This window comes from Quercus suber, unplaced genomic scaffold, assembly GCF_002906115.3.
Source record: "Quercus suber isolate HL8 unplaced genomic scaffold, Cork oak 2.0 scaffold_22, whole genome shotgun sequence".
Lineage (NCBI taxonomy): Eukaryota > Viridiplantae > Streptophyta > Magnoliopsida > Fagales > Fagaceae > Quercus > Quercus suber.
In genome coordinates, this window is record NW_027069487.1 from 1,446,614 (window position 1) to 1,460,458 (window position 13,845).

The 13,845-nt window shown below is 36.0% G+C and overlaps 2 protein-coding genes across 3 annotated transcripts; both read left to right on the plus strand.

Moving 5' to 3' along the window:
- Positions 1-308: 308 nt before the first annotated feature.
- On the plus strand, positions 309-7,202 carry LOC112020950 (uncharacterized). 2 transcript variants are annotated; one of them, XM_065764702.1, is made up of 7 exons: positions 309-576; positions 677-768; positions 1,321-1,420; positions 3,316-4,156; positions 4,350-4,483; positions 6,250-6,335; positions 6,408-7,202. In XM_065764702.1, the coding sequence occupies exons 1-7, from the start codon at positions 545-547 to the stop codon at positions 7,121-7,123; spliced, it is 2,001 nt and encodes a 666-aa protein (XP_065620774.1). In that variant the 5' UTR covers positions 309-544; the 3' UTR covers positions 7,124-7,202. The 2 variants fall into 2 exon arrangements, with proteins under 2 accessions (XP_065620774.1, XP_023909289.2); XM_024053521.2 differs by having other exon boundaries at positions 310-576; positions 6,250-7,202.
- Positions 7,203-11,101: 3,899 nt separating this feature from the next.
- Positions 11,102-12,960, plus strand: LOC112020949 (F-box/LRR-repeat protein 3). Its single transcript, XM_024053520.2, has one exon. The coding sequence runs from the start codon at positions 11,316-11,318 to the stop codon at positions 12,750-12,752; it is 1,437 nt and encodes a 478-aa protein (XP_023909288.1). The 5' UTR covers positions 11,102-11,315; the 3' UTR covers positions 12,753-12,960.
- Positions 12,961-13,845: the final 885 nt, after the last annotated feature.

Consider the following 13,845-nt stretch of genomic DNA (forward strand, 5'->3'; position numbering starts at 1 on the left):
AAATAAATTCATTGTTCGATTAGTAAATACTATTCGATTTGAACAAAATTTGACACACATTAAAAAGATAAAAAAACATAAAATTCAACAATTGAATTATTCAAAATTTACATCTAATAAAAAAGATATATAATAAAAAAAGCTAAGAGAAACATTGTCTAGTACCTAAAATTTTATATTTTGTGAGTTTATTTAGTTTAACGGTTAAAATCTATTACGGTTGAATAAGGTATTTGAGAATCTCCTTTCATTAAAAAAAAAAAAAAAAAAATCGATCGCTGTCTGAAGGCTAGACCCCAAAAAGAATCGAAAGTCCTACTACGTGTGATGGCATTGGCTTCAAGTACAAACAGGTAGAGCAAAGGGGTTCGGGAAAAGCGTAAAACAATTTCCTCCCCCACTACCTCTTTTTTCCTGTGGAAATCATTTTCCAATTCCAATCTGTAAAAACTTTGATTTACAACAAAGCAAAAATGGGCGAGAGTGAGAGCGAGAGCGAGAGCGAGGCCCCAAAGTGAAGCTACGTCCAATCGTGCGACTTGGGATGTTCCTCATTTCTCACAGCCACCTCCTTAGGTACCCACATACATACTTCTCTCTTTTCCTTAATTCTTTCATTCATTCATAGCTTTGATTTTGATTTTGGTTTGGTGTTTTTTTTTTTTTTGGTTTTCAGTGTGGTTTGCTGCACAGCTGGGGTTCTCACTCTTCTTCTTCTGCCACTTCTCGCCAAGAACACCTACATTTCCGAAAATGCCCTCATGCCAGGTCTCACTTTCTCTCTCTTAGTCTTCTTCCTAATTGTTACTTTGTCCAGTTTTGATTGTACCCAATTGGAAAATGAATATTATGGAATTTTCAGATTAAAGTATTTGATAAGTTAGAACAAAAAATTATTTGTTATTTACTTTTCAAAGTGAACATAATTCTGGGATATATCTCAATATATAGTGTTGTGAACTAGTGACAAGATGGGGGCGGAACGAAGTATTTATTTTATGATTGATGCATAATAAAAGCGGTGTCAGTTGTGGTGGTTGGTTTATGTGAAAAGTGATGTTGCGCTGATCATAACTTGCCACATTAACAAGTTGTGATAGAAGTTATATTTGTGCTACATAAGAGGTGGTGCGGGTTTTAGTTGATTGTTTTTTGTTATTTAGAAAAAAGAGTTGAGGTATTATAGAAATTGAAGAAGTGAGAATTTCTATTTTTAGAAGGTGAAAAATGCATTTATGGGAAGTCACAGAGACGTTTAAATTGGGACAGAGATGGTTATGAGATAAATTTAGCTAAAAAGTTGTTGTTTATGTTTCGCAGGTTCAGCAAATCCCATGCTCTCTAGTCAGGAAGTCTCAGAGGCAAATGGACTGGTGAAGGATTTAACCAATTTAGATTTGAAACCCATGGCCAGTGGCATGTACGTGCTAACTTCACATGCCTTTTTTTAAATGTTTTCTATATATGGATTGCACTTGGGTTTGATTTTGTATTCTAATGGAAACTACTTACTCCCAATTTAAATTTAAATGTCTTGGTTTGAAATGATATGATTATTAATAGGAAGAAGAAAGATGTAGTGACTTTTTGAAAATGTCATTTACTTTATTTTAGAGGTGGCACAACTTTTATAAGAATAAGATTGTTATTTGGTTTTAAGAAAGAAGGTAATGGTATCATACTCCTCTTAATGAGGATGGAGATTGAGTGAGATGGAGGTTTTGACATTTGTTCCATTTATAATGCCTTGTGGAGATCTTGTGCTGTCACTTTTCCTTGGAAAAGCATTTGGGGTGTGAAGGCACCACAGAGGGTTTCCTTCTTTGTTTGGATGGCTGCATGGGGAAGATATTCACTGGTGATAATTTGAGGAGAAGACATTTCACAATTGTGGATTGATGTTGTACGTGTCACTGAAGTGGGGAGAATGGTGATCATCTTTTGATTCATTGTGAAGGGGCTTCCTGGTTATGGAGTTATGCTTTTAGATCTTATGGAGTTCTTACCTAAGAGGTTGGTTGATCTGTTGGATGATTAGAGGAATTGGTTTGGGAAATGTTCGTTGAATATTTTGAACTTGGTACCATAGTGTGTGATGTGGATCATTTGGAAGGAGCATAATAGTTGTATGTTTGAGGATTCAGAGCGTATAGGGGACCAGCTCATAGCATTGTTTGCAGGGACATTGTTTGATTGGTCTCGTACTTGGGATTCACTTCTAGTGGTTCCATTCTGTTGTTTGAAGATTCCCTTTCCTTTGGTACATAATTTCTTTTTCTTTGTTTTTGTACATATTTTTTTGGCTATTTCATTCTTCTGTATGAAATAGTCCTTCTTCATTAAAATTTTATTACTTGTAAAAAGAAATAGAGAAGGAAACGGTATTATAGGAAATTGAAGAAGAACTTCCATTTTTTGCAAAGTGGACATGTATTTTCGGATGTTCAGCAAAGAGAGTTAGGCATCTAAATTGGGATGGGAGAGTAGCAATTATTTAAAATTTCTCATCAAGTTAAATTTACTCCAATATTGAAAGAGGATGTAACTCTAGCACTAATACTCATGCTGGGTCTTTGCTGATTTAATTCTGTGAAATATTAGATTTTGTGGGTCTTATAATCCATCACTGATGCCCACACACATGCACATCTACAAGTGTCAAAAAGTTTTAGGCTTGTAATGAGCTGAGTGGATCAGTAAGCTGCTTAAGGTTGGACTGAGTAGGATTGGACTTGGCTTGGTCGGCATTGCGTTATGTATATTTATTTGTTTGTTTGGTTTAGGTGTTTGTTAATTTTGATGGAATTTGTAGTATGTAGCAGTATACTGCTTGTCTTGCAGCTAGTTTGTTGTTAATAAAATCTGTCCAAATCATAAGAAACAGGGTCCAGATTTTTTTTTTTTCAATTACCTTTTATTAACATATAAACATGCCATTAGGCATTGTTATGCAACTTGCTATATGGTCAACTTGCATTATCTTTCTTCTCTTTATTTTATCTTTCATGCACGTTAAGTGGGAGTTTTTTGCATTAGGTGCAACCTTTATATGCTCATTAAGATTAAGGCTTGGTCAAGTTGTGTATGCACTTTATGCATGGAGTAGATTTACTTTGCACTGCTTTCTGCTTCTTTATGTTTTAATTTTCCATCAGCTTGATATTTTGCCCTGACTCCGCATCACAAGTTTATAATTCTAAATACAAACCAACCCCCCCCCCCCCCCAAAAAAAAAAAAAACACCCACTGGGAAAAAGATAAAATAATGGAAAATAGTAAGTCTGTCCAATGTGATTTTGTGTTTACCTCGTGCAGAGAAAGTCAAAGACTGATAGCCCAATATATGTCCAACTTGGGTGCCGAAGTTAGTTTCCAAAAGTTCTACCCTCAATCAAATCAGTTTCATCCATTGCACTTTTTTTCTAGCCCTGATTCTGCAACAATTTGGGAGAACATTAGTTGTTCATCATATGGTCTCAATACTGTTGGAATAATCAGAGCCCCACGTGGTGATGGGAAAGAAGCTATTGTCTTGGTGACACCTTACAATTCTGAGAAGATTGGGTTGGGTGACGCTTTATCTTTGGGCATTGCATACTCAGTATTTTCCTTGCTAACCCGAGTTACTTGGCTGGCCAAGGATATTATATGGGTTGTTGCAGATTCAAAATATGGAGAATATGCTGCAGTTGATGCTTGGCTAAGAGATTATTACATTCCTGTATTTAGTGGATTAGGCACACAAAATGCTGAAATGTGTCACGGACTGGAAGAGAACGCTATCACAGAAAGAAATATGCGTGATGGTTTTAAACGAGCTGGCACTATGGCTGCAGCCCTTGTGATTAAGGTAGCGGATAGAAGTGAACAATTTGAGGACAGTCTTAGCATATATGCTGAGGCATCCAATGGACAGATGCCAAACCTAGATCTCATTAATATTGTAAATTATTTAGCAGTTCATAGGCAAGGTTTGCGGATAAAGGTGGAGAAAATGTGGTCTTTACTTAACTGCAAATGGCTCATGATTTTGGGAGAAATACTTGAATCACTAGGACATTTGGCTAAAAGCTTAAACCCCCAGTGGAAGTTTGGTATCCCAGCTGCAGATTATGTTGAGGGCACTGCTACGCTCGCAAGTTCATTGTATTACCAGGTAGTTTATTATCCTGTCTATTCATTTATTTAAAAAAAAAATTATTTTCTCCTTTTTTAGGGGGAGTAGTGGAATATATTACTGTTACAGTTTCAAATTGAATGACCAGGAAAATTAAAGGGTTATTTCATCTCACTTCTCTCTGATCCTGGAGGTCATTTTTATTTATATGTGATATTTTCCTTGCTGTCAGGCTTTGGGTATTCCAACAGGTCCCCATGGTGCTTTTCGTGATTACCAGGTAGATGCAATTACTTTGGAAATTTCTTCTAGAGTTTCTTCAAATAACAAGGGTAGGCAAAATGACTTCCTTCTGCGAGGTGGCCGGTTAGTGCTCATTTAATTCTTTCAAAGTACCGTTTGTAACTTGTCTTATTTTACTAGACATGTGGGCAAGGGACATGAATGAGTATCTTGCCAATCTATCGGCAGAAGGCAGTGTTGTCTTCAGCTGAACGCTTCTTAGAATTTTCACCTTTTTTGGAGGTAGAGGGGGGTGGGGTCATTGTATATTAATACTTGGAAAATATGCCAATAGTAGGTGAACACATTTGATTGCCCGTGTATTACTACTGCCCTTTACTAGATGTTTGTGTTGCTTGAATGCTTCCATACATTCTAACATGTTATAGTCTTTCTGTTAAATGTTCTTTGTTATTTATTTTGGGTTAGGTTGTTACTTTTTAGATTTTAGTTGCACAACTTAGCTAATTAACCCCCCACCCCCCCTTCCCCTTCCCAACAAAATTAAAAAGAGTGTACTGAATTGTGGTGAAGAATCCCATGCCATAATAAAATGATATAAAGAAATTGTTGATGAGGCAACTTGTGGTATTCAATCATTTTTGGTAGAAAGCTTGAGTCATACTCAATTAAAAACTTGTGTTGAATTGAGGGCAAAAAAATCTTTTTGTGAACACTGAAATGGAGGATACTTTTTATTTTTTTATTTTTTTATTTATTTTTACAAGCATTTGTTGATTTCTTGTTTGATGTTTAACATTTTATTGCTCTTGTTTTAGAATATCCTTTGGTTATGAAATTGCTACTAATGTAACTAGTAGAGATGGGTTCAAGTTATACCTGGAGTAACTTCTAAACTTTTACACCTCTTTTAGACCATTAATTTCTATAGATCTAAAGGTGGAGAAAATATTGCTTTCCACATCACCCCTTTTCCTTTCCCAAAGCTCCACTCTCATGCACTCCCTCCAGTTCCCTTTCTCAAATCTTTGAAAGCAATTTTATTGTCATCATCAATTCAATGTAGGCAAACAACTTCCATATGTAGACTGTAGGTACAGAGGAGCTCCGCCATGGCAAAAGTTATTGGGAGTTCAAGAAGCACGTTGAAGGAACACATTCACTGAAGAGGGTTGCAGCAACAGTATATCTCTACACAGAAGAAAATTGAAAATTAAAACCTGGTCCTTGATTTTTCTTCTACCAAAGTTACTGTATTAGGCAAAAGTTCAGGCTTCAATGAACTTATTTTTCTTCAAAAGCAATTCTTATCTACTGTTGATTATAAAAATAAAAAATAAAATTTTTTTATTATTCTCGTTGATCATGAACCTGTGCAAGAAATTTATTGTGCTGGGCTTGATTCTTCTTATCCTTAAATACCTTTGACTGTTGCCAACAAATATGCATTCCTTCACTGTGCTTTCTAAACTCCCAACAACCCATGCGATGGGTAGCTCCTCAGACCAATGATGAACATTAAGCGTTGGCCTTCACTGAATTGATGACGACCTTAGATTGCTTTCAAGATTTGAGAGAAGGAAAGAAAGTGTGTGTGAGAAAGAGTGAAATTTTTAAAAAAGGAAAAGGGTGATGTGGAAAGCAGTAATTTTCCCACCATTAGATCTAATTGAAATCAGTGGTCTAAAAAATGTGTAAAAATTTAGAAGTTAAACTATGTGTAATTTGAATCCGTCTCTAACTAGTATTATTTGGTGTAAGCCCTCTTTAATTATTCCTTGTTTGTCATTATTTGGTGGTATACTATGCCCACAATCATCCATTAATAGTCAAAAGATTCAGTATTCTTGCAACATTTTGATTGAAGGTTTTTATGTGGGTTGGTGCAGGTTAATTGAAGGAGTTATACGATCAGTAAACAACCTCCTTGAAAAGTTTCATCAGTCATTCTTTCTGTACCTTTTAACTTCGCCTAGTAAGTTTCTATCTGTTGCAGTCTACATGATCGCCTTTGCACTACTCATTGCATCACTCCCAATGGTTGCAGCTTCTCTTTATGCTCAAGCTAATAATTTGGATCCTAGTTTTGAAAAAAACAAATCCAATCATCCAGCCAGTGCTGCTGATGAACTTGGCATCAATCTCAGATCATGGAAATGGCTCTATGCAGCAAAAAAGGTTCTTGTAGTTCACTTGTGGGGAGCTGTTGTTTTATTGCTCCCATACTTCATCTGTCAAATTCCCAATTGCACTCCAACAACCAGCTTTGTAGTCTGGGTTTTGGTTTCAATCTTCAGCCTTCTAATCTTGTTCTGGTTTTTGGGTTCTCCATTTTACTATGTTAATGCATCTCAACCTCAACAAAGAGAATGGGCTCTCTTGAAATCAGTGACTATTTCAGCTGCCTTCATTGGTCTGTGCCTCATGTCAGTCATTAACTTTGCTACAGCTGAAATTGGGGCTTTGCTAATGGTCCCTATGTGTTTGATGGCTCACCCTTTGAAGCTCGATGTTAAATCTAGAAAGTTGAGAAATTTTTCAAGGGTGGCTTGTAATCTAGCTTTGGGGTTTATTGGGTTTCCACCAACTGCTTTTTTTGTGTTTAAAAGTGTATTTGAAGGCTTTGATGGCATTAGTGTTGGTGACTTCTGGAATTGGTTGGAATCCATTTGGGCATGGAGCAGTGCTACTTACCTCTATATAGGTATGATTCACCTGCCATGCTGGATATTGTGTATTCATGTAATACTTCATCCTTGTTGACACGTCTTTCTCAATTTTACCGTGTATTGCTGAGCAATTAAACATACAAATCATAAGATTAATTGCATTTTTATCTCAATGTTATCTTTCTTATCTAATTGCTTTTTATTGGTCATGGGCTGGTTCTGGAGAAGTAGGTCCTTCAGGAATATAATCTTTCATCTTTGTAAGTAATTTTGTATCACTATGCATAAGGGGCTCTCCTGCAGAACCTATACTTCATCATTGCTAGTAAGGATCTGCAGGCCTGTTAAAATGTACTTAGTGACTCTGAATGAATGGTTTGAGAAAGTTAGATGATCAGATGGCTAAATTGGAAACTCAATCAATAATTCAAGTTAGATTCTAATTGCACTACAATTTGATGCTAAGTGTCTTTAGATTTTCAATGCATGTTTACCAAGTTAGCTCGCTTCAAAATATACATGCTGAGCCTCAGTTCCACAGTGAGGCCTGCAATCTGAATATGAGTTTAATTGCCCAACTAACTCAGATGTTAGATCTAGGGTGGAGTCTCATTGTTTAGGGTATTGTGAACCATACTTTATAGCCATTTGACAGGTTCTTGGCTTAGCAATTATGTTGTGGTTGGATTCACAACAGTTAGGCCATAAGGGTCAATCCAATATATATTTGTAGAATGGATCTTGTGCTACTGCACAGTTGATTGAATCTAGTTGATTGGGAATTTTGATATCATATAATTTGTTTCACAGATTTAAATCCCTCTCCCCCTCTCTCGCACACGCGTGTGCGGGCATACACACTTTTTTTGGTTGGGAGATGGATAATATGTTTAAGGCAACATGCCCATTTTGTTTGGTATGATTGATGGAAAAGGTGTTTATGTCTGTAAAATAATTGGAAAAAATGGATTGATGTGGACTGGATGCCTTTTTGCCTTAGGATCTCTTTTGCCATTGATGATCAAAGAAGTTGCTATAAAATTAAAAGCCCGTATTTTGCACCCACTCAAAGAGCAAGGAGTACCAAAAAGTAGGTTCTCATGAAACTTTAATAAGATTGAATGTTGGGTATTAGCTTTACTTCTTTTGTATTGATTAATAAAGATATACAAATATATCATGGTGGAATAGAATGTTCTTTTTATTGATTAGTATAGCAACAGTAGCAACAGTAAAGCACTTTCTGGGATTTAATGGTTTGATGCACACCATTCATTTGGTCGGCATCATTGAGGTAGGGCCATATGGTAGTTGGTTCTAGACTTCAAGGGACACAGCTTGAGTCTGATGTCATGTGCACCGAACCCAATACAATGCATATGTAACACTTATCACATGTCGATATCATATCATATCGGGTCTAATGCAAATAAATCACAATGGATTATTATTCATGTAGGGTACAGCATCCTGTAAATAGGTTCCATGATTAATGGTCTTTAAGTGCTGTGGAACTGCCATGGAATGAGGGTAGCTGTAGCAAGGATGTTTGGTAATCAAATTATTAATGTCATAATATTTGATTTCCCTAAATTTAATTTTCTTTATACTGCATCAAAGTTCAAACCACTGCGATTTTGGTCCTCCACAAAAACTGTCCTTGAAGGAACAATTATTTGCATCGATGATTGTGTTTGGGCCAGTAAATGTTAGTTCAATAAGACAGATTAGAATCTAATAAGAACAGGACAGGCAAGAATCAAGGGGCACGGAAGAAAGAATCAAATGAAAAAGTGATGAATGGAAAGGACCTGTCCAATGGTAGAAAGTTGTCTTGTATGTGTAATGTACTAACGTTCTTTACGATGTTTGGTTTTTTCAGTTGTAGGGAAATTTCCTTGCTCTATTTGCTCTAGTTTTTTCTGCCCTTAATTAATTAATTAGGTTAGGCATTCCTTTCTAAAGCCTTTAATTTAAAAGTACAATTGTATTTTTAAATAATCTGATTTTTTTTTATTATAAAAAATATATCAATGAAAATAAACTCATCTAAACATTCCCTAATATGTAAAAGAAAGGAAAAATGTTCTCGCTTTGTCCTGATGATATCAACTTTGCACAAATATTCCCTATGTTGATGAGGCGATAATGGTTTTGTTTACCCTCTACCATCTTGCTTCTATGAGATTTATTTATTTATTATTTTTATTGTACATATCCTAGAACCATCCCAAACCACCTGTCTCCGTTACTCTCATTGTTACCATTTTTTTCTTTCTCATCTCTTATCTTAATCTACATACTAGTGTCATAGAAAACACAAAAGAACCACACACAAATGTTGAACACAAAAACCACACACAAACTCAGGTGACAAAAAACCACAGATTGATGAAGTCTCATGGAAAACAATGTAACCACACACTAACAGATTAGAGAACATGAGAAGTTAGACACAACTTACCCATAAACGCAGAGACCCACAGTGACGACAATGATGTCCCAAATGAAGAGAAGGTGAGCTACTACTAATGAAGAACAGAGGGGATCTTTTCAGAAAGTTCCGCGTAATGGATTTACTTGTACCGTGTGTGCGGAGTTTTGATAGTTTTGTGGTTGGTGGGTAGGTGCAATGCATTGAAGAGGATTTGGACAGAGCATTGAAGTGTCTTGAAGGCATTCTGTCACGATAATTGAGAGGAAAGAAGAAAGCTGAAGAGCACAAAAATGAATGAGATAAGTTGTGCTTGTGCAATGAAACTATGCGTCTCAGTAGCGTCTCAGCTCTTTTCTTCAATTCATTCCTAATGAATGTTGCTAGCTTTACAAGAGGTGTCCATGAACAGTACTTCAACATGCGTTTTCCATTTAAATGAAATGGTGCGTTGAGCTTGCGTTTCAGCTCTTTCATTGCTGCGTTTATTCAACGTTTATCCCTGCGTTTATTCAGTGCAAGTCTCAGCAAATTTCCAAACGTAAATGTGAAACGCAGAAGTAAATGTGGATCCAAACATATACTAAGTATGACAAAAAACTCCACCTAGCCTTGTCCTAACCTACCCTGCTTTCACCTTGTGCATATTTTTTTTGTCTAAATAAGTGGATGGGATGGGGATATACATCTATGATTCAACCTCGTCTCATTCTGTCTACTTATGTGCAGAGGGGGGTGTATGAGATGAATTAAATAAATAAAAAAGATACCTATTTTGATTTTTGAGGATGAAATTTTTTTTTTTTAATTATGTTAAAGATAAAAATATAAGAGGTATAGTGGTAAAGGAATACAAACCTTCTATACTACTTTTAGCTTATAGTGTGTTTGAATGAGTATATTTCCATTGACAAATTTTGTTTTAAAAGTGGTACAATTTTTTTTTTTTTAAAGAAAGTGTATAAAAAAATTGTATGTATATAAAATAAAATAAAAAGAAGGTAAAATTTATAATCTACGGTTGGAATAAACTGTTTTCTAAATAAATAAATAAATAACTGTCATTTTAAGACAAACCAACCCTAAATGATAAAAGAGAAAATTTGAGTTAAAATTTCTATTTATATCATCTCTATCTTAAAAGGATAAAAAACAAAACTGTGACACAATCTCCAGCTCTTATCATCTCGGATGATACTCAGAAAATGCGGCGGGAATTGTTCTCATTGAAATTGTCTAAAATTGAATGCAAAGAATCATCAATTCATAGGCAATATAGCTAATTATGATTAATATGAAATGTCCTTTTCCTCCACAATTACTATATGTGTCATTTTAATTTCCATTGTTTGTTTACACAGTGAGATAAGAAAAGCTGGCTTTGATACAGTTGCAGCAGTTGGATGATGCATTTTCTAAAAAGAAATTTAGCAATATCCAAGCTTCAAAAGTGGCGTTTTTTGGGGTCAAAATTCTAATTTAACTATAATTATATACTAAAAGAAGCCATTTTCTAAAAGGTGTTTAAGCATTGGCTATGTTTTACTTTACTTCATCCAAATAGGAACGTGTATCACACGTACTCCAAGCAGCGTTTAAGCAAACTTTCCTCATGTCATTGTCAAACACCTCCATTTTTTCTCTTCACCTACTCAAACACGAAATGAAACATCTTACAAGTTTCAACTCCCATTCTCTCTCTGTCTCTACAAACCAAGAAAACAAAGATATGTTCTTCAAAAAAGCATTGACAAAGAACATCATCAACAACAAAAACAAGAGTAAGAGAAACAGACAAAGAGTATAGAAGAGAAGAAGAAGAAGAAGAAGAAGAAAGAGCATTAGATTAAGGATGGACCGCATGCTTTGTGATGAGCTCCTTGAAGAAATCTTCCAAAGACTTCCACCAATACCTTCTTCATCTCTTTCAGTCTCTTTGGTCTCCAAGCGCTGGCTCCACCTTTACAGAACTTCCAAAACCTCTCTCTCTCTGCGCCTTAGTCCTCATAATTCAACTATTCCTTCCTTGGCCTCTTTCCTCTCTCACTACCCTTCTCTTCTCACACTCTCTCTCCTTCTCTCCTCTGACCCCACCATCACTATAACCTCAGCCACCACTTTCTCAGAACATCTCCTCCTTACAGTCTCTACCTTTTGTTCGAAGCTTCAAACTTTAAGGTTCATGGCTGGTCCGGTCTCTGTGTCCTCTCTGAATTCTCTCTCTTTAAGCTGTACCCACCTCACCTCTCTATGTATTAGTCTCTTTAGGCCTATTTTTTTCATGTGGGTTGTAAAGTTTCCAGTTTTAAAAGAGCTATCAATCTTTGTCTCCTCTGGGGATGGTGTTGAACAAGTAACTGAGTTTGAAAGGGAAAATGGGTTGTGGGGGAATGAGGATTTTGATGCAGAATTGGGCTTGGAGAGTCTTTGTTTATCGGGAATCAGAGCAGATGATTGGGGTTTGGGTTGGCTATGGAGGAGCTGCAAAAAGCTGAAGAAATTGCAGCTAAAGAGTTGTGAAGGTGTTGGTGATGGAGGGTCTTTTTTGTCTTTTGTTAGGTGCTTACAGGGTCTTGAAGAAGTGGAGCTCAGGACTTGTAGGAGTATAGTTGATGGGGTGCTGTTAAAATTGGCTGAGAATTGTAACTCTTTGAGTTCTCTATTGGTTTATGATGGTGGTAGCAGAGAGGGTTTGCTTAGGTTCATTAGCCAATGCAATTGTAACTTGCAAAAACTTGATCTTCGATTACCTTTGGACCTTCATAACGATCACCTCACAGCTGTTGCTCTGAATTTCCGGGGTCTTTCCAGTATTAGGCTTCAAAGTTGTTGCCTTGTCACTGGTGAAGGCCTAAAGGCTCTTGGAATTGCCATGAGTTCTGGGCTTGAAGAATTGGCATTAATAAATTGTGATGTTGTGGAACGAGAACAAGGGTTGCTTGCCACATTGGGCCAGAATTTGAGGCAATTGAGGAAATTGGACTTGTCTTATAATGAAATGTTACTTGATAAGGAGTTTATTTCGATGCTGGTTTCGTGTAATTGTCTGGTTGATTTAAGGTTGAGAGGGTGTAAAGGGCTTACCAAAGCAGCCCTTGTCTCAATGTTTAAGAGCTGCAAGCGTTTGGAGAATGTTGATATTATGCATTGTCGTGGAATCGAGGCTGAGGCAGTTGAGTTGCTTGTTCTGAATTCTCCACAGTTGAGACAGGTGCAGGTTGAGGAAAGCAAACTTTCGGATGTTGTGAGGACATGGGCATCAAATAAGCTTATTGAGGTTGTTGTTTAATTTGTGAATTGGCTGTTTTAGAGTAGCTGTTTAAGTTAATAAAAGTTCCAAGTGAAACAGGTATATATCACACATTGTCCAGAGTCTGTTTGTAATTTTCTGTTGCTTATGTTGCACAATGCAAAAAGCAAGTTGGCTTATTGAATAATTATGTAAATACAAATGTTTCGTATATTAATAATTTATATTGCATAATGTATTAGTTAAATTTGAGATTATGAAATATGCTATGTTATTTCTTCTTTAGCATGCCAGCACTTTGAAAACTATTTGTTCCTTCATGCTACTCGTGCATCTTTCCTTGGATTGGTAATGAAAGTTTCTGTTTCCTTTAAAAAATATAAAAAATAAATCAGCCACAGAGTTTTTGTCTGAGCAGTTAGTTGGTAAATGCTTGAGGTTCAAACCAAAATCTTTTCATTCTATGGATGATTGGCAGACTGTGGGCTACTTTTTTTTTTTTTTTTTTTTTTTAGTCTAGGGGTGCTGAAACTTTATAAGAAATATAATTTGGAGATTTATATACAATTAATAATTTCTCTGGGGTGATTACTGTGACATCTGGATGCAGTTTTGTGAAATACACCGTGGAACTATGGATAAGTCTGGCATTTTGATTGAAACATTACATAGTTTGATGGGGTTTGAAATATCTGGTAGAGGAAGTAAAGGTGAAAGGGGAAAAAATATGGATACGGTGGCTTGGAAGTGCCTGAAAGGGAACAAAAGAAGAAAAAAAAAAAAAGGTAAAAAGAAACAACAAAATCAAATAATTTACTTCCTGGGGGTTTGGCAGAACATGCTACCTGTTTATGTCTTTGAGCAGAGAAATCTAGGTTCATGGTTCTATAGGCTAAAGGTATAGATAGGCAGTGGATGATTAGACTCGAGAATAGTTTGTGTATAAGCTAGCAAAAAATTGCCAGTAATCATGGCAATTGAAATGTGCATTTGATATACAATAATGATTTTGGAAGTCCATTGGGTTCTGTATATATATTCACGATTTGAAACCATAGTAGCTTTTTATAAATGCACTAATTCACAATTTCATGTTTTAGGCACAGAATAAGGAATAATATTAACTGTAAAC